The following is a 21,871-nucleotide window of genomic DNA, read 5'->3' as shown; positions in this document are numbered from 1 at the left end:
TCCTGCCTCAGCGAGGAGTAAAAAATCTGGATTAAAGTTCAGGAGGGAAAAGCAGATATAGGAAGATGGACCAGCTCAGCAATATATAATCAGTTTTTGAACTGATTTTGTACTTTCTGTAGAAGGACTGCATCTTCAAAGTGTGCAGAGCTGGAAAACCCTGAAGTAAAATGTGATAAAGTAGTAAAAAACATGTTTTTCTCGTCAAACTCTTGGAACTTCATAATATTCCATTTTCTATCACACATAAACCTGCAAATTGCCACATTTGAGAATCTGAAACTAAGAAAAGTTTTGGTCATTTTACTTGACAAATAAAATAAATCATTGCTTACTAAACATTATTTTTCTATCACGTTTCACACTTTTTAAAATCAAACTGGAACCTCATCAAGATCCATCTTACAAGGCAAAGCTTACAAGCTGCCTTCAAATAGTTTCATCCCCTGCCAAGTCATCCCAGGTGCATCTCCTAAACTTGCTCATCACATCTTATTGCATTCTTTGTTTTTTGTGGTTCACGCATAAATCCGCGAGGAAAGATATACGGACCGCATAAAATAATAGCTACTCGAAGTATAAAAAGTATTAGAACAAGTCTCACATAAAAACAGCATCTCAAGTTTAAAGGGCTCTTACAAGTACATATAAGATGTTTCATTATGACCTTATTTAATTTAAAGACTTTTAAGGATACACTGAGAGCAGCTTTAAGCGGCAGTTAAGGCCATTGTTTAATTAATCGAACTGTAGCTCAATAACCTTGACTCAAACTTGAGTCGCTTCAGGCTTCGCAGCACAGCATATATCACTGCTTCATTCCTTTTTTCAAAGTTTTCAGCAGAACTTTTTCATCTTTTCCAACTGTTGCAGAAATCCTTCTCCCCGCGCTGTCTGGGAATCTCTTTGCTCTGGCAGTTATGTATCATAAAAAATGCCTTTAGAGACCACCGTGCTTGCAGGCCTGAGCCTCTAGCCCTGCTGTGGTGTGCGTGCCAGGCTACAAAAACGTGGAGATGCACGACAAGCTAAAATGGCATTAAAGTGCACATCGTGATGTTGCTTTTGATGTGTCCTGCTGTCACAGCAAATGCACAGGAAACTCCCTAACATCATTAAGCTGGTCATACGTGTGTGTGTGTGTGTGTGTGTGTGTGTGTGTGTGTGTGCGTGCACTAAAAACACTATTTCAAAAAATCAGTGTGTTATGGTTCTGTAGAAATTCTCTATACGTCACAGCCCTATTTTCCCACTCTGTCAGGTGTTGGTCTAAGGTGCATCGTCTGCTCTTACCTGTTCATACTTCTCCAGCTCTGTGTGGTAGATCTGTCTGATCTGGGTCAGCTTGGCCCTGTAGTCAGAGTGCTCTGCTGAGTTGTCGGCCCCTGCCCCTCCAGAGGCGGCCGCTGCAGCCGCCGCTGCCGCAGAACCTCCGCCTTTCTCCGGTCCGGACACGCCCTCTGCCAGAAGCATGTTGTCCAGTCGCATGAGCTGGGGGTCTGGGGGCTCCTCCTCCTGGGCGCCGCGAATGCTCAGCACTGCGATGACAGGAGAGGGCCAGAGGTCAGTCATAAAGGTTGCACCTGCAGCGGTGTGATGCACCGTAACAAGCTGTCAACCGTGCAGCTGACACCCCTGAGCTGCACCCACACATCCACCAGCTCAGCGTGAGCCGTGCAGTATAACAAAGACCGACACACAGGCTGAGGGAGACTGAAGTCTGCCTCACTGAAGGAAACATGGGGTCTGCTGTAAAAAAGGACCATTTGAAGATGGTGCTGCCTCCTCTCATTTATCTATTCAACTTTCAAATTCAACCTCCTAATTGGTTTCACGTTAGTTTTTCATCCAAAGCTACTTCCACAAATACCCCAAGAAATTAATGACTTTGACAGGCCTGAAGACGATCTATGGAAAGAAGCTCTCATGATCAAATTAGATACACTCCTTTTGGAGACATAAGCTTCTTTGATTTGCATGTTTTAGATATTTTCCACAATTTGTCCACTCTTCCCCCCCCAAAAAATCGCACAGCTCTCCCATCAGGCTTCTGGTCACCCACACTTCCTTTTTTAATCAGCTCAGCTGGCTGCCAGATTCACTTGAGCTCAAGTAATTAGTCCCCTTATTTGGTTAATATACTGACAGAATAATAAGCAACAACTGTTTTGACAAATATTTCCCTATTCTCAGTTTCTAGGTTGTGGAATTCGTTTATTTTTTCTTGGGTTACGTCGTCTTTTTTTTTTTTTTTTTTTTTACATTTTTTACATTTTTTTGACAAAACCCGACATCTGAAATAATATTTTGTTTCCTGTTATTTTAGTCAACCTTTCTTCCTTAAATGGATATTAACATTAATTTAAAAACAAACAAACAAAGCAGAAAGAAAACTGCTCTTCCCATTTGATACAGAGTAATCCAAATTCACGGTTAAAAAAGGACCCCAGACTTTTTTAAATAGTCTTTGTTTGTCCTTATATCTTGACGTTTTTCTATATACGAGTAGGTTTGAGATAATTTCTCATTTTTCCAAAACAATGCTATAATCATTTTGGGAATTAAAATCAAAATGGGTACAATTTGACTATAATCTTGCATTTAAATCAAGTAGAAATTGCACTGAGGCAAGTGGAAATTCTTTTAAGAAATATTCTGAAAGTCACTCTGATCACCCCCAATATTTTAAACTTTTCACCAGGACTTTATTTATTCTTTACAGCACTCATTCAGAGTTGCAGCTGTGTATGTGCCTGTGTGGGTTTTAGGTGTGAGCTGATTTCACACCTAAAACAGTATGGTTTAAGTATTAATAGCGTCAGTAAACAATCTGATCAAATACTCCTCTTTGCCACTAGAGGTCTCCCTTGCCATTCTTTAGGACATCCAAGTCCCCACCTTCCATTTTCTGAGGTGAAAACACAGGCTCAGACTCTTCCTCCTCCATCTGAGAACCATCCATTTCAATATAAAATCCCTTCTCCTGTGTGAAGCGTTGTGCTGCTAGCATTCAAATTGACCCCAGAGTGGACATCGAAGGCACTCTGACGGCAGCTGGTGTTACCGTTATCGGACCTAACAGGAGCCCTGACTCTGTGACTTTGCGCCCCTTGAGTGTCGATAGCCATTTAAAACAATACCACTTGTCATTTGTCTCGTTGTCATTGAATGAGAAGGGACAGGCACGGAGCACTTCATTAATTCAGAGACAATAGGAGTGCTTGGTGCATTAACCCCAGACTGCTGTCCGGGTTGGTAGTCCTGGGCAGGGGGTCACTGGGATGAGAATGAAGCCTGCTGTACTTGTAGGGGAAGAGGAGGGGGGCTCCCACATTCACCCCCACCTTTGCCTTTAAGTGGACTGGAAATGCAAATATGGCAACTGTTGGCGAGTGGAAGAGGTCAGGGTTTCAGGCCATAGACTCAGCGGGAGGTAGATTGAGTGTGGGAGGAGTATTGGAGGAGAAATGGCGGCGTTGGGGGGGGGGACGTCTCTTGAGATGGCAAGACAGTACAAACATCCTGTCTCGTTACCAAGACTCTTTCATCACTCCAGTAATGTATAGACAGGCTTAGAGGGGAAAATCTCAGATGGCTTCACACGCGCCTTACCTCCACACCGTCACAACTGCTGCCACGTTATGACCCAATCAAACCTGCTCCATCAGAAACTCTAAACCCGCCTGTCTGCTTTAGTTAACGTACATCAGCAGTGGCCCCGCCGCCGCTGCCGCTCCCACGGCTCTTGAATGCTCACCAGTACAGAGAGGCACTTTTTCTACATTTACCACCTCATAAATGCCGATCTAAAGTGGGTGTTAAAATAGGAGCACACCACAATATCCCATGGACTAGCTGCCCTTTCTGGAAGTAATTTTTAGTAGGAAAACATCTCACAGCAGTACATACTTAAAGAAGAAAAAAGAAGGCTGACAACTTACATTATGGTAACACTGAACTGAAAACAGGTTGCAGGATTTATAGGTCAAGCCATACTGAAACTATCTGAGTTTTAGACGTAAAGAGTTGACTTAAATAACACCTCTTCAAAATTAAAGCCTGTTAACGTGCTGTGTAAGTAGAAGATTGATATTTAAGTGGACCTATTTGATTAATTAATGTTGGCAATGGCCGGTGTTTCTGTTTTGTTACATCATTTTTCCTCTAGTTAACTGTTCAGACGGTGTGATGATGTATTAGACTTTAAAACCACTCATTAACTCATCAGTTATGAAGATGCTTTGTTTCATTAGGATAAAGGAGGAAATGAAGACCAAAATCAGCAAAAAAACAAAACAATGCTTTCTAATGCTGCCTTATTAGTTGGTTAGTTATTGGTTATTATTAATGAGACATTCAGTTTATTCACTATTTATTAAACTGCTAGCAAAGCAGAAGAACACAGCATTAGTCCAGCATTCTCTGCAGCAGCTCTGGTTTCCCAATGACAGTTCATTTAAAGGAACACTGGGAATGTGCTTTTATTACATGAATATCATAAAATGTTGTTAATTTAACAAAAATATTGCTGTTTGGCACAGCTGCCTGAGATTACTGACTACAGTAATTCTAAAACGAATGCCCTGATTAATTTTAAGTGGGAACTGGAATGTCCCCTCAAGTTGGATCTCCAACTCGGAAAGCTGGAGAACCCCCAGCAACCTCGACTTCACAATCCAAGATGGTCACAGAGCCCCTAAATCTTAGTAAATCTGTGAAACGTGTAATCTGTGCTGCCACTGTTGTGTATTTGCGTCTCACTAAACAAGCCATACACAGAGTACTGTATATGGCAGAGTACAGAGTGTTTTTGAGCAAAAGATTACAGAAGAATAAACATTAGACAACATAATGTGCGACACATCTCTAAAGTGGCTAAGACAAAAACTATAATACAGTTTGGGTGTTTTGAAATTGGCCCAGGACTTTACATTTGGTGCATCTGTAATAAAAATGATCTTTTCAAAATTGACATAAAACACATGGGACAAGATATCGTTTCCTGCTTCCCAAGTCCAGGAACAAAGAGTAAAAGTCCAGAGAACATCAGCATGTCTTCACAGATGTTTCAGGCAAAAGTCCTAGACTAGATTTCTTCCCTAACCCATAAAACGTCTAGACTGTCAAATGAAAATGGAACATAAAAATTCCCTGTGTCCACAAAAATGATTCAGTTCATGTCTGCCAAGTTCCAGCTTAGCATTCAAAGTGTTTATTTTACTTGGCTTGAAGCTCCTCCAACATCAGTCTTAGAAGAGTGCCTGTTGCAGAGAAGGTCATTTCTTAGGAGATCTCTTGGATGGGAAACAGAAAAAGTTCTAGCAGGCTGACATTTTTTCTCTACGAATAAGAAAGGTCATGGACAAATGGAAAGAAAACGACTGCATCCAGCAATGCTGCTTATTCAAAGCCCTGCATTGTGCTCAAAATCAGTAGGTAACGCTGTCTTAAACTGACAATTAACACAAACTCCGACGTGATCCCCAGGCCTCGCTTGTTGACACGTGTATACCTTCGCTAATCAGCCCGCATATCATATCCTCCCCTCGTATCCCGGCTCCATTCTTGCTGCTGATCCAGCTGTCTTGGAGAGCATCTGTCAGGAGGGACCCAGGAAGGAACAATGCATTACGCCATGTTGGCTGTGTACTGTCATCCCTCATTGACAGCACATTGTCACACTTACAGTGTCCTCTGAGCTGGGAACAAGCTAAGTAGCTGGCTGCCTATAATATCAGCTCTTCCTGGCATCTTATCGCAGAATCTGACGGGAACTCGCTCTGAGTGGGGTTAATCTGGATTTCTGCATTCATTTTTAATTTAAGTGCCTAATCAGTGCAGTCATTGCCCCGCGATGGGTAGCTTCCCTTACGGTGAGAAAAAACAAAACAAAACTGCAGACCTGCAGTATTTGGAAGTGATTGAAGCAAATGATGATTTATTTCTTCCACCCTGAACCTAAAGCGCATAATTAAAACCATGGAGGGATTATCTCAAACAAATACAATTAATAAGGAAAAGAAAGGGATAATGTGCCTCCATAAAATTGGCTTTGCTGTGGGTCATAATTACACGACTCAGTGAGGGCCACTTTATTGGCTAATGGCAGCCTAATTGATTCATCCTAATGTATTTCGAGCCTTGGGTCTGGTGGGCACTCCCTGTCCAATAGTGCTGGTGAACTTACTTAGCCACCCGCAGACAAACACTGAAGATTCTCTCAGGGATAAACAATTATCTGTGGATGTGTGTGCGAGAGATTTCCCCCCACTGCTCGTCGACAAGCACGCGTTTTTTTGTATGTCTCTAATGGATGCCATTTCTCTCTTGGAGGTGTTTCAAAGATGGCTTGTTGTCAGACGATGCCTTATTCTCCCCCCCCCCCCCCCCTTCCTGTTGTTGACAAGCAATTCTCTCAAGGAGGCACGCACCAGGCTTTATTGCTTTGCTTATGCGTTAATAAAAACATGGGATTTTTTTTTTTTACCACAGTAGCTGTTGTTATTAATGAATTTATGAATCGGATGCACAATAGATGACTTTGCCGGGAAGAAATCACGTATTCATGGTGTCTCTGTGTGGATGGATTGGGAGAGGATGGTTGGTGGTTTTACTGCTCTGTGTACATGCTGAGAGACAAAATGTCACCGGCTGAGAAGACAAAAGTAAACTGGAATGGGAGAACACGACATTTGTTTAACTTCCCAACATCTGGCCTTTTACAAATCAAATCGATATTTAATAAAAGCCAAGGGCAATTGGCTTTTGGAGAGGTGGATGTTTAACTGTCTGGTTGTTTCTCTGGGAATATTTATTTCATTTCCGCGAGGCTGAGGGAAAAAGCTTTTGCTCTTTGAGGGTAAGCTCGGAATATCATGCTTGGAGATGATTAACGTCCTTGTTTGGGGGAGAGCAGCTTGCCTAAACCTCCTCCCGCTCCCCCCACGTTGCTTGTTTTTCAGCGAGCACATGTGTAACATTCTCCGTTTCCCATTTATTAGTCATCCGAGAAGACTGGCTCATGGCCTTACATGAAGATGTCTGTGGGTATTGAAATATTAATTGAACAACTTGCAACAGAGATGCACCATTTCAGAGAGGCTCTGAGTTTGGGGTTGGTCTTAATTGAACAAAGACCAGAGAATAACCCGTCTTCTCCCTCTGAAGGAGAACGAACCGTGGCAAAATGAAAGTGGGCCGGTAGCCTGGGGCAACAGAACTAGTGTCTTTGGAGAAATGCTGTGGAAGGACACAGGTCCATTATAGATTGTCACATCATCTCACCATACTTGATATGATTCAAGAATGTACGGAATATTAAAATTGACAGCAAATACAAGCCAGATCCAAGTCTAAAAATATACTTTTGAGTCACTGACAATATTTGGGATTGTATCAAAAGCTTGTCAGGGGATTAAGATTTCTTCCAGGACACTGCCTGCATCTTCGAAATGATTCAGTTTTTTTGTGGCATAACAATATCAGACTCAAAGAGTTACTGCACACCATGCAGTCCAGATATCTTATCCTATCAGATTAACAGAGGCAAATGGCAGGCTGTCAAAAAACATTACCATATGTAATCCCCTTCTAGATTTCGGAGGCATGTCGACAGGGACTGTTGGCATGGCAGCCTGTCACGGAGATCGGGTGATTGGGGGGAAGCCTTATGTTTAATTAATGACGTTGGGCTGGTCTGTCATAGTTAGCGAGATGGACGGTAAAACATAAAGGCCTCTGACAGAGATTGGATGCCTTAGTTCAGACTGGTGGAGACCTTTGGAGGCCTCCCATTCTGCACCCAGATACTGTGAGCTGCACTGTTACGTCACGAGGAGCGGCACGGGGAGAGACAGCCAAAAGTGACACTCGATACCGGTCAGGTGACAGCATGCTCAGTCAGATCAACAACTGCCTGGTTTGACATTTTGAAGAGCTCTTTGCCAGCAAAGACTTCAGCCGCTCATGTTTTCAGTCAGTTTTTCAGTGGTGCACAGAAGATAGGGCTAAAAACACAGAGTAAATATGTATTTGGGTTGATACTTCTATTAAAATTCAAACTTCTGCTTAGTTTTGAATATAAAACATCATCTTATCTTTCTATCCAGCCTATCTGATGCCACTTAACTTACTGAGGTTTTATTTGCTCAAGCATTAAGCAAGCAGTCAGCAGTAACAAGAAAATGCATAGAAAACTTCACAATTTAATCAGAGTAAAAAATTCCGGTATTTCTATATTGACTAATTTTCTGTATGCATATGCATGAAATATGGCAGCTACTCTGCTCCAACATCTGTACAGCTACGATGCTATTCTGCTACATGTGCTGCAGACAGAGCTGAGCATACTGAATAATGGAGTCCCTCTGCTGGACAAACTAGCCAGAAAGTTTTCATGTCGATCCACATCCATAACAATTTATTATTAATAAGCAAATGTCAACTGAAAAATGCTGTACATCAAGCTGGCTCTAGTTTACAGGCTATACTGCTGGATAAAACTTTCAAATCATGCTGAAAGGATGAGACCAAAAAAGAAATGCCAGGAAAAACTTGCAGTTATATTGGCTTGTCACTCTGGCCTGGCAGAAATTATTTATGGCAATACGACAGTAAACTGCTGTGGATAATTTTCGTTATGTGTGTTAAGAATTTGCTTTAAAATACGGCCTTATCTTGTACCTACAGAGACGTCGTTTTATTCAAATGATATTCCATTGTAAACTTGGCTGTAGGAACTGTATCAACGGTGTACATTACTGTGTATAAATGAATCATAAAATATAAGCTAGTGTATGCACGGTGCTGAAAGCGTGAGCTAAACAGTAGTGTGTTGTGAATGACGTCTAGCAGAGGGAGTCATGCTAGGACAAGGGACGGATTAATTGCACTTCAGGAAAGTGCCTGAAAAAAACAAGTGAATGCTAATGTCATCATCTCACATGGAAAACTGCCATTTTAAAAATATGGTTATTTATTTGTGCCATTTATTTATGACTGCAGTCACTCAGTAGCCCTTTTTTAATCAGAAACATTCCACCAAGCAAACGCGTCATCGTGACCGACTGTAGTTGAAATCCAGTAGTTGTTAACTTATGTCGTTGTGAAAATATTTTAACTTCAGTAGGTTTTACATTTTTCGCAACTGTAAAAATATTCTTATCTTCTCTTCGCTTGAAAAATAACAACTAGATCATTAATTTGGAGCTTTCAAAGAAAATGCATGTGAGTAAAATCCCTATATTTTTAAAGTAATAAACAGAATGTGGTGTAATCCTGCACTAAACAGTCCTTCTTTAAAACATTACTGTGTGTCGGGTCAAAACCAAACGCTTTTGCATAATTAACCCTTTCTGGTCAGGCAGTGGTCGAGCCTGTCTGTCTGGATTTGCAGTGACGGGATTGGCCCTATTTGTTTGTATTGGTGCTTCAGTGGACACACTTCATTGTGGTTTTAGCAGTTAATAAATCACAGTAGAAGCCCCCTCTCTCTACACAAGCCTGTGCTGTGGTGGTCCTGTCACAAGGCAGGCACCAGAGCCGAAGCGACAGCTACATGCTAATTCAACATCGGCATAATTCATTATACAGTCGCAAGTGTACTGGAATGGAAAGAGAACCAACATACACCAGGAGGAAGACGACAGGCATCAAACTGTTAAATCCTGCTCTCCTTAAGTCCCCTCTGTTTGCCTTTGTAAGGACTCAAGGATCGCTGCCGGTGATATAAAATTATACTTCATTCATAAGATATGCACAAAAAGTGCTTTGGGATGTGTGAAGAATAAAATTATTTTACTGCATTTACTTTAAATGCATAAAGTCTCGAGATTCATTTTAATTGAGGAAGGTTAACAGACAATATCACAGAGGTTAATGGACAATGGCGACAGTTAAGTGGCAACTGAGCTCCTTTACTGTGTTGTTAAAAGGAAATCTGCCTTTTCATGAAATATACTAATCTATACAGACACTTCCTGTAAGTCACGCAAAAGCCAGTGTAAAATGACATATCAAAAGGCAGAATGGGAGTTACTGCACTAAAGGGGAAATTAACAAAAAGATAAAGAGTCAATTAAACCGATAAGGCCTCGTGCTCTTCAGAAGGTGAAAACCAAGGGGAGTGGAGCTGACAGCCTTCACATTAAAGCGCTCCGCTGCTCTCTCATCCACCATGTGGTCCCTCTGCTTTGTCACCACCAGTTCAGAAGAGAAAGAAGCAGCATTGTCTTTGTTAGGAAGTCCTGATCGCACACACTGCAATCGTCTACTGATACCACTAATGGAGGGAATTAGAATTGGATCCACCGAGGTCTTAGGGCCACTAATAACACAGCAGACAAAAACTTACCACTTAAAATTTACAGGGTTTTTTTTTTTTTTAGTATATAGTTGTTCTTCTTCTGACATTTTAGAAAAAAAAAGTTTTTTAGCAAAACTAAATGCTTGACCTAATCTCCCAGCATCCAGGATGAATTAGTTCACTGACAGCCTCGGGCTTCCATCTAGTTCCGTTAATATCTACTCAGCCAAGAACGGCGAAATTTACTTTTCCAAAGAATATTTCAGTATATCTGATTAAATTAAACAAACCATCTTGAAATCCCTGTCATAGTTTGAGCAGTGAGATGCAATTTCTTTCATGTCATTTAGAAAAGTTGCAGAAATGTATTTTGTTACTAAATTAGAAGAAAAACCTCAAGCTTCACTCTTTTCATATTCTTCATTGGTTTGTATCCACTGCTGGAGATCATGAGGTGCAGACAAAGTTTGAGCTCTTTTTACATGGTTGCATTTTCAGCTCATGTGCACAGTCTCACGAGGTTCTGACCCACAAAGTGTAGAAACATGTATAAAAAAAAAAAGCTTAAAAGTGAGACCTGGTTTATTCTTTAGCCTGCTTGTCTCGTTGCCATGTGGCATACAAAGGAGTGCACTGTGTTCCTATTGGTCAGCTAATGGACTTGTGGTGAAAACTGATGCCAGAGAAGATAACTGACTTTCTATTTTTGCTGTGGGTGGCATGAGGATTCAAAGATGTCCTCTATGATACTCTACATGCGATCATATGCTGATGCAGCCATTATGATATAAAATACCCACTGGGTTATTAAGTCCTGCTTCAGTGACTTGATTTGTAGTATTATGGCTGTCAGTATCCTTCTTTTTCTTTTTCCGAGTTAGCAGTGGCCATATTTGGTCAAGTGGGTGAAGTGTTATTAGCAGAGCCTATTGAGTTTGGTTTGGAAGCTGCACACATAAACACTGCAGGTATGCCCCTGTACTGACTTAGACAACTATTCAGGACCTCTTTGTCAGATAACTGCATTAAAAATGCACCAAAAGACACCAGTGCTTAGTGACTTAAACCACCGACAGCAGACAGCTAGTGACTACAGCTGGTAGTGTTAACACACTAATATCAATTAGAAAAGCAATGCATTAATATTGTTCTTAATTTATTTATAACTTTTGTGAGATATAAAAAGATTAACCCTTTATGCTGTGTTCAAGAAAGTGTAAATGACCTCCAAAGACTAAAAAGTCATTTTTGTACAAGCCTGTAAAATTTTTACTTATCCTGTTGCTTTGCTGTGTCGCACAAAGCTTTAATATATTCTATATAACACCTTAGCATAATTTATAAAATACTCAGCCATTTTGCATTTATAATGGTGTACCTTTTGATCATGTGCTTTCAGTTCATAAGTATTCGATCCTGCATAAAATTAAACTGACAAATATCAGTAACAAAAGGCACAAATATAAGCCCATCTGCTTGGGTTCACTCCACTGTGGAACTTTTTCATACGACACTTGGATGGGTAGCAGTTAAAGAGCATCCAGACAAGTGTTCTAAGTGTCCCTCATGAGACACTGAGCGTCCAGCAGCATGCACCAGACTGGGGCCATCCAGGGCCTCGGGCACTGTGTTGACTGGGCCTGCCATGTCATTAACAGTCGCCTTGATCTGCTCCACCTTATTAAAACCATTCCTTCAGGAGAGCAGACGAGCATGTCACAGTGTGAAACCAGGCCAAGGAGGGAAGGTGACCACACTGCCACCCTGAGCTTGTGCGGGAGGGGCGGGGGTGGGGGGGTACAGTGCAGCGGCTTTGTTGTCAGCCTCACCGCGGACCCCCTGATGTCCCTGTGATTCCCTTGTCAGTCTGTGTTAATAGAACTCCCAGTGGTTTTGCTCCTTCACATTCTTATCTCCTGTAGCAGGACAGTCACACGGCCCAGCAGTGTCTGTTTAGCCTCAGCTGACCAGACACAACTGCTGTGTTGAATATTGACAACGCCTCTCCTGTTACTAAGAAACATGCTCCCGCTTCGGTATGCCGAGACTTAACCAATCCCCACATATGTTCAGTGAAAACCAAACTGGCACCACACGACCAGAATTAAGTATTATTAGAGGTTGACTTCCTTATACTGGTGAACTCTGGAGTTAAAAAGCTACATCAGAAATGCACAGAAACCCGGGACTGAGAGGCCTGGCAGCTTCCAGCTCTGTCCCATTCCATCTATTTGACTACACACAGTGATGTGTGGCATGTTTCTCAGAGCACAGCTCTCCTACCGCCAACCAGTTTATGTAAAAGTGATTAACAGTAATTAATCCTTAATCACCATGATTAGCCAAGTCGCAGTAAATTAAGCCACATCTGGAGCAGCTGAGGGCTCGTGAGTGGCAGCAGGCATGCTGAGTGTAAATGCCACTGTTTACTGAGGTCTACCTGAAACATCTGAAAGCAAACAGCACAAATATCACCTCAGTTGCCTTGTTTGGGCTTTGTGCCTTTGAGAACTGATGATATCCTTTGAGTTTTGTAACTTAAAAACAAATTCAGTCCACAGATATCTGTGCTGTACAATGTAATTCAACCTACCGCACTATTCAAAAATGGGTTCACTAACTGAGAAATCTCTCAACACAATGTGATAACAAAGTAGCTTTCAGAGGCTGCTAGTCATACATCACAGTTTAAGTTTTATCCGCCTAAATTACAATTAAAAAGGATTGATAAAGATGCTGTAATAAGCGGGACACTATTAGAAGTGACAAAATCATTTAATCTGTTGATGAAAATGAAATTAACTGGCAATAAATTTGATAAATTATCCCACGTCCATTTTAAAGCATAAATTATTCACAGCGTCTGGTTCCAGGTTTCTGCTTTTCCCAGAGTCTTCACTGATGTTTGAGGCCAACACAGTGAGTCTCACACTGGCTTACCAGGAGTATTTTCCAAAAACACATAAAATAAACAGTAATTTTTATAAGGATTCCTTGAACTGTGACCAAGTGAGGCTCTGTGTGAGAGCTGAAGAGTAGTTTCTCGCCACAAATCAGCAATACGGCATCTTTTTCTGATTTTGGTGATGCGGCTAATGTGTTATCAGTCAGTGTGACAAACTTTGTAATTCTGCAGCATGTAAATGTCAATGCACCTATGAACATATGTGCAGGAAACGCTTCCGTTCTAGTCAGCTGAATGTCACCTTGGCATTTTTGACATGAAAGCTGCTTTGAATAAATTATACTACCTTAAAAAGTCAAACGTGTAACTACAGGAAGTGACAATGAAGTTGAGGAAATGGATTGTTAGGCACTTTACATTCATGGTGGGGCTTTTTGGTTGAGCATTAATTGCTAAAGTTAAAACAGACAGAGGTGTAGGAGCGTGGTCGTAGTAGTAGCTGACCATAATGTTACAATTTTAAAAACATACAAAAGACATTCATTGGGATCTTTTCCTGCTTCTTTCATACTTTTATTTGCAAAGACTATCTAGTATAATTATATTATTATAACATTAGTTGTGAATAAATTATGTAATAAATTTGATTAGTTAGCATACAGCTAGCATCGTTTAACAGGACTACATTTATTAGTTTTCGTCGGTGCAAATGAGACTTTTTCATATGATTTAAAAAAAAAACCTCATCTAGGTGGTACAAAAAAGCCTCAATTACTTAAACGGTTAACTGGGTTTAGCTTTGAGCATCTACAATAACTACATAGAGAGCACGTGATATTTTATCTGTTTTGACTGTGTGAAGTGGCTTTGTGGAGCAGTATTAGCACTAATGTAAAAAAGCGTTGTGAAACAGCTGAGCTTCCAGTGACGGAGCATGTAATCACAAACCAAAGCAACATATCTGATGTTTAATGGTTATAAAAGTAGAAACTTTAAATTGGGAAGGTAATATGCACACAAACACATAAATATGACTTCAAAAATATAATTTTTGTGTTGTGTTGTTAAAGCATAATATATTTACATGCCAGTAAAACACTGAACAGTGATTCAACCTATACATTAAATATCGCAGTAACATATAACATGTGCGGCTCTTTAATTACGACTATGTCAATTATTTGAATTAAAAAAAAGAACTTTTGGATATTTGTATTTTTGGATTTATATTTTGCAGGACGTACATGGCGACTAAAACCGCCTTCCAAGAAACTGACCTCCTACATCTTCCATAAACAGACACCAGAACAGATTCTCCACATTCACAAGGACGTGCAGGCAAGCACAGAGTCCACAGAGTGCCTGCCCCTGTGTGTACCCGTGCTGAATTGTTGATTGGCTGAGTTGCCTGAAGATGTCTCGGGTGTAGCAGCAGAAGCGGCGGCGCCTCTCTGTGGCTTTTTTCCTGCCAGATAAATGATGCAGGAGGACTGGTTGTGTGCCGGGAAACTGGTTCCATCACAGCGGGTGTGCTGTGTCTCTTAGCCCAATGTTTCTCTTGTGCCCCCCTGGAGAGATTTCTCCCTGCGCCCCAGTCTCTCCCTGTTACACAGCTCCAGATTAATTACACACTTTAATGAGCTGAATTATTAATGGGGCTCTTACTTGGCAGTTTAAGGAAATGCAGAGGAGAAGATGCCGTTGAGCATCGGGAATCGGAGCTCTCATTAAAACATCACACAACGCCTTTGGGACCAGTGTTATTTAGCCAAAGAAATAATAGGATTTGGTATTTTACATATCAGGAACAGTGAAGCTACTTGAGTGTGAATCCACAGTGAGAGATAGCAAGACGTGCCCTGCAGAGGCCCGTGCACAACATTATGTCATTGAGACTGCAGGCCCGAGGAAAATGAGAGCCACAAAAGAGGCTTCCTTTCTGATTGTTCAGCACAGATGGGAGCAGTAATATCTGAAATGAGGTGGACTAAAGCAGGAGTGAAATGAATAAAAAGAGAAGCAATTTCTAGGTGAATATGTCTTATTCTTCTCTCCTCCAAAAAGGAATGGTTTTTCTCTGGAACGCTTACAGCAGCGAGAATGTTCATCAAAATCAGGATTGTGGGAAATTCTCATTATGAAAGCTGCAAAAAAAAGCTGCAGGAAAATGAGATTATTCACATGATATAACGCATGCTGATAAGAGAAAATCCCACAGTGAAGAGACAGGAAATGAAACCAGGAAACAAGTTCCAGGGTTGTTCCTGAGTCTAAATTTATATTTCTGCTGGAGCTAAATTCAATCACCTCACTACTTCTATGTATGATATGCATGCAGGTATTTGTGTGATGTCTGTCTATTCAATAAGATGTTACAACATTAGCAATATTGTACAGCTCATATATCCAATCTGACAGTGCTGTGTAAGAATAGAAAGAGGCCATTTGTTCTCTAAGTGCACTTCAGTGTATTCAGAGCTATTTTTTGACAAAGCATCTTTATCAAGAAAATGTTCATATTTCCGATGTCATGATGCGTGTTTATCAGACAGGTTGTGCTGCACTAACATTCGCTGCATGTCTTGGGAGCAGCAAACGGCTTTCACACTCGCTCGTGGAATCCACACTAGGATCCCAGGGGATCTCTCTCTGTTTGTGTACAAGCTGCTGCCAGAGATGACTGTTCCCGGTGTTTGGGAGGAAACAATAACAGGCTCATTGCACAGTCAGATTATATTACAACCCGGTGCTCTGCATGGCTACGACTCTGAATGGATTTTGGTTTTATTGCCACATTTGAGAAGACACTTCAGGAAAACTGAAGACAGAGCATCTGACAAATAAGATTGAGATCTGAGTGATGATTTCGCTTCTGCGTCTGAGCAATATTAGCACAAGCCCCTGATTAGTAATCACCGTGAAGAGTAATCAGATGACCCAGAATGGCCCGGGTGACCATGCAGGCAGGCGTCTGGATGGGACGGTGCTTTTGTGCAGCCGTGCAGCTCCAGACACAAAGCCCTGGGGACACTGCTACCACAACACAGTGAAACGCAACCACACAAGTTGAGTGCTGGGGATTTTTAAAAAAATGACCAAGCAGCTCATTACGTGGGCCCTTTTTGGGTCACGGAGCAGATGCAAATGTAGGTCAGAAGGAACCCCTGTTGTCAATCAAGAAAGAACAGAGAACAGGGTGGAGTAATAGTAGAGGACGGAGAGGGTGTCTCCTTCGGTGAAAGATCGCGCCTGCTGCTCTTCACAGCCCATCCCCAAGGACAGAGGGGATCAAATCATCCACAGACGAGAGGAGTGGTGTTAAGCTTCAATGAGGAAACTTAATTAGACTCTTGCTTGTGAGGTTAATTTGAGCTAACCGACGCGAGTAAAAAAGCATTAACATTTTTCTGTAGCAGGACTGGTCCAATATCCAGCTCTGTCTCCAGCCTCGTGTCAGCGTGCCATATATCACCACCACACCAATAAAGCCTGTATCCTGCACGGTTTGCAGTTGGATGATGAGGCTGGTGTGACCTACATGCTGCAGACCTCCAGAGAGTCCAGGATCTGACTCCTCCAGCAGCCTGACAGGGAGTAAACTGCACACGTTAAGTCACCTTGAAGCAAGATTCGCTGTCACATTTCCATGCTTCAATTCCTTTAAGATGACTTGCGTTTTTTTTTTTTTGTTGTTGTTTTTTTACCCCTCTTTGAGTGCAGAAACACTTAAGTGCATCATTTCCTCTTACTCTTACACTTTTGGCCAATTCAGGCTCCTCTCGGAAAATCTCGGCATGAGCAGCAGCAGCAGCAGCTCCTCCAACTCTGTAGCACTTCATTTCACCTCACACTGAGCTTAGATGCAGCGCTAACTGCCTAGAGGTTGACACTTGTCTGAATAATGTTATGCTAATGCTCTAGTCTACCTGTATTTACCCCTAAGTGCAGCAAGCAATCTGTTGATTGCGAGAAAGCAATTTTCCTGAAAGAGGGGGAGAGCGGGCTGCGAGAAAGACTGAATGAGAGGGTAACAAGAGATCTTCTTTAAGCTGCGGCAAAAGCAATTTACAGAGGACGACAATTTTCTCTGGCTGTGAAAGGAGTGCTCTCTCTAATTGTGCCTACGCAGAGCCATCAAGATGGGGATACAGAAAATAGCAGAGCAAGGCTGCACGTATCCCACAGCAACTTAGAGGTATAAGCAGAAAACAGGCTATAAAACCCCATCCCTTTTATTTAGACAAGGATGGGTTTTTTTTATTTAAATGAACTGAGATGGCCATTCATACATAAAGAATAGCTCCCATAAATGCAGGCTAAGACTAATTATGTTTAGGTGCTACATTATATATAACAAACTACAGCAAACATGATGACATGTATAAGAGAGAATGGCTTCCATTTCGCTGCTCTCGTTTCTTTTCTCATAATGCAGCTCCAAATGCTATGATGATGAATGGGGACATTGTCCTTTTAATTTGTTTGTTGGTCCTTGTGTTGCTCGAGAAGGCAGATGTAGAAATTAATTGCTCTTTCTGACAGGGAGCGGGGCTGGTGTTTGTGTAAATGTGTGTATGTGTGTTGGGGGGAGGTTGAGAAGGCTTCTAAAAATAAAGCGGCAGAACCGTGTGTGTGGTGCCAGATTGGGCTCAGAGCTGTGCTCGTCTCGCTCTGGCTCGACTTCTATCTGCCCGTGTGATAAAGCTGCTAACAGGCCTTTATCAGAGAGCAAGGGGAAATATGCTCCTGCCAGATTAGGCCCCAGACTCTGCCAAGGTTATAAACAGCCTGTTATCTGTGTCCCAAACAGAGTAATCCACGCTCTATCAGCACCCAAACATATGGGCCACACAGAGCAGAGATAGCCACTGATGGACACTTGGTTTTAATTGCAATGAGAGCCAGCGGAGCATCTCTGGGTGAGAAAAAGGACATAAAAAAGGTCTGTTATTGTGGACATCTCCCAGGCCCCAGAGTAGCTGGCCAACATTCACAAAGCCCAACCTCGACCTTTCTGCAATGCTGCACCTGCTCTTCCCTGTGCGCCGAGGCGATATCATGAATGAGCAGGGCAGCATCACTGTTACATTTCCAGGAATCTATTAAACCCCTGTTGGATATTTGTTTCCCTCTCAAATTAATATTTTCCCTTTTCATCCTGTGTCATTTGGTGTCTTTGTGCATTTCTCCAGCATGCTAAATTAGATCTTGGCAGCAGCAAGTACGCATTAATTTGGTTAGGCGCTGATGGGCTATTTTCAGTTCTCGACACAACACGGGCTATTCTTCAGCCGAAGCTTCGCAAAACATCAGTTCTCAGATGCACTCTGGCTCCCTAATCAATAACAGACTTAAACTCCCCCGGATGCAGCCTTGGTAAACAAGAGCCACTCAGACGCTCTGTCTTTCAACACAAAACGCACACTCAAACGAGCTCAGAAAAACTCTGAGTGAAGTGAGGACAGCAGACAAAGATGATTGAGTGTGAACTGAGTCTTAAAGCCCTGCAGGAACCATGTAGTGCTTGTGCTGAAAAGGCTGCCGTTAATATGAGCTATTATCTATATTTCAGACACCAAAGAATACCTCATCTTTTTATTCAGCTTGTTTTGATGGGCTGCTAACTGACGTTTGGACACTTGTTAGCATAGACACAATGCAATGACGTAGCATCTTAGAAATGTCATGGATGACCAACAGGAAACTGTTTACACGTCCCGCAGAACAAAAACGAAGATTAGCATTAATTTAGTGTCATGATTTTGTTCAGTATTAACTCATTTCTACCTCCTTTTTGATCTTCACCATCTCCCGAGCTGCTAAATGCTCCACCTTGGGACGAAGTTGGTGAGCACGTAGCTGAGTCAGGAGTCAGGACCACTAAAATCAAAAGACATTAAATCTTTCCATCTGTAGTACTTTATATTTTGCTGCATAGTTCTGGGATCTTGCTCCTTTTCCACATGCAGGTCCAGACGACAGGAGAGCACACGTTTCCGCCCTTCCGTGCGCATAAGGGAACATAAAACCCACCTGGTGTAAAACAGAGCAAATTTATCACTGAGTAGCAGGGGTGGAGGTGGGTTGCAAAGTGGCTTGCAGATGCAATTGCAGGGAGGCAGGTTAAATAGGGGGCCCACTGTAAAAAATTGCCAGTTACGTGATTGGAGGGCATCAGCTGAGACGTCAACTAATGCGGGCTTTAATTAAGATCAGCTGATCTGCTGCAACTGCCTGAACGAATAAATAAACTTCTCTGTAAAGATGAAGGAAACTGCAGATAATTGTTAGTCGATTCATGGCAACAAGAGAGCCATTTGACGTTCCACCCAGTCATGTGATCCACTATTAATATAACTATAATTGACAAGGGCAGTTTTTAGCATAATTGCTTTGACAAAACAGGAAATTATGCTGCCCTTTGCCAAATTTATGTACAAAGGATCCCATAAGTTTTAAGGTAGTATTTAAAAGAACTTTTCACCATCTAACAACACTGCATTCTGTCTGCATCACTTTGACGATCAGACATTCACATGCACTTCACTGTGTGACGTGTAGGTCATAAAAGAGCTGGACACTTTACATCTTTTCATTGTTGCTCGGCTACGCGAAGCACTTTTCATGCCTACGACGCTATCAGCATCTCCATGAAAATGCATCATTCTTCTGTTTTTTTTAAGCATTACCATATCTCCACCTGCCCTCATCCTTCTATATAATAGCAGTGTTTTCATACTGCTCTCCACTGTGGCCACTGGCAAACACATTTGATATCAGATAAGGTTGCGTGGCACATCTCAAAAAACTATTTGTGAAAGACCGCAACATGGCTCTTCCCAGCTTCCAGCTGCCATTACTGGAGCACTTCGAAGTAATTTAAGCTCAAAGATCAAATGGTTTTGACCTAATTGCATCTTGGGAGTTGTAGTTAATGTTCAGTTTTTAAATACACAGTCTTACACTTTGATTGATGTTGCTTTCAATTTAATGAATTCATTAGAAAAAGTTTTAAGTACATCTAACAAAGCTAGTTCTCTAAGCTGTGTGGGTAAGCTGCAAACACATTGCCTTCTTTGGGATTAACAGTTATCTGAATCTGAATCTAAAGTATGACCAGCTGCAGCACTTGTAATCGTAATGACACGGTCAGACATATTGCATGCATTGGTTTTAACTGCTTGATACACTTATGCCAGTATGGTTCCAGATTTCATCAGTTGTGTTGAGGAAATGTTACCAGTGTGAAATAATGACGTGAATATATGTATTCAAAATATAAAAAATGTATTCTTCCTTAAAAAGGATTGCATTTAACTGATGTAGCCCATACGAACTGAAAAATGCACTCAAGCGTTACCTCGTGTGGATGCATGTATTCCTACATTGCAGCTTAGTTTTGGCATTGCATTATAAGAAGCTATACATACAGCGAGTTGCGAGCTGTAACGAGCAGCAGCTCCTGCGTTAATGAGGACTGAGGTAAATCTGGGAGAGATTTAGACCCTCTACTAGTCTCTGTCTCCTCATATAAGCAGCAGCCTGCTCTTTCTGTCAGCAGAGCTGTGATCTGAATACCTCTGCCTTCATAAAAGATTCAGGCTATATTGACTTCCTACTTTGGTTTCCCCGCAGAGCCTACCTCCCTGCTTCCTTTTAAATTCTGCTCTCGTGGCTAAGGATGCGCACCTGCCTCAGAAAAGAAAGAAAAAAAAAAAGTCTCCGGCTTAACATGGTGCTTTTATAGCCTTTTCTGAACCACATCTAGAAGATATCATTCACTATGCAGGATGTATACGTCTCGGCTCGGTGCATCATGGGAAGATGACCCTGAAAACAAAAATAAAATCCTGTATATCTGACAAGAAGGTCCTGGCTCTTATTGCTGTTTAGTTAAATGTACTAATCACACGGCTGTTACAGGCTTACAGGGTCAGTTGGGGATTACTGGCATTATAAAATGCCGTATCACATCTGCTATGCTAAATATTGATATATCATGTTCCTTTTATTTCAGCATCTGTTACCTGCTCTTTACTGCACATCATTACAGACACCGGCTGGGCTCATCTGTCTCGCTATACAATATTTCAAAGAAAACCTACACAAAAGGGCACAAAGTCTAATAAATTCCTCATTTTATATACTGCTCCCAGATTTCTTAGTCCTGTCTAATAAAGTTTTAAATGTCATGAAGGACCTATAATATGGATAGTATAAACTAGAGCCAAGGAAACCATACAGTGCTCTGTCCCGTATCTTTTTATCCAATAAAGTTTTATATCTTTGAATCAACTATAAAATGGTTTTGAAATAGTCAACAAGGGGGTAATTGGGCGATTTTATTGTTGTGGTGATCTGTCCCAACAGGCTCATTACTCTTTCCTGACAGTAAATGAGAAAACTGTATAGAGTAGTCTTTCAATAAGCCTGTGCAGTCTGAATTACACTAATTAAGATGTATTTAATTTGTCTTGCAAAACAAATGAAGTGAGAAAAAAGCAAAAATCAATGATATGTGATAAGGATATGGGCTCGGTTGGTCGCTTATCTTAAATCTTATATATATCTATATAAGAAAGGCTGGATTGAAGCAGCGCAGCATGTTTTTGACCTCTAAAAGCAGCGATAACCTTCTGCCCAGGATCTCTGAGTTGAAGTGG

The 21,871-nt window shown here is 41.5% G+C and overlaps 1 protein-coding gene across 3 annotated transcripts in view; it reads right to left on the bottom strand.

Moving 5' to 3' along the window:
- LOC309701318 (pre-B-cell leukemia transcription factor 1) overlaps nt 1-21,871 on the bottom strand; it is a 63,200-nt gene that overhangs the window by 15,278 nt on the left and 26,051 nt on the right. For all 3 annotated transcript variants that reach the window (XM_082525428.1, XM_082525427.1, XM_082525429.1), the window contains exon 3: nt 1,294-1,538. In XM_082525428.1, coding sequence (XP_082381554.1) covers nt 1,294-1,538 — 245 coding nt within the window. The remainder of the gene's footprint in view (nt 1-1,293; nt 1,539-21,871) is intronic.

Source organism: Aulonocara stuartgranti (assembly GCF_965226115.1).
Source record: "Aulonocara stuartgranti genome assembly, chromosome: 23".
NCBI classification, from domain to species: Eukaryota; Metazoa; Chordata; class Actinopteri; order Cichliformes; family Cichlidae; genus Aulonocara; species Aulonocara stuartgranti.
This window is presented reverse-complemented; position numbering and strand designations above follow the sequence as displayed.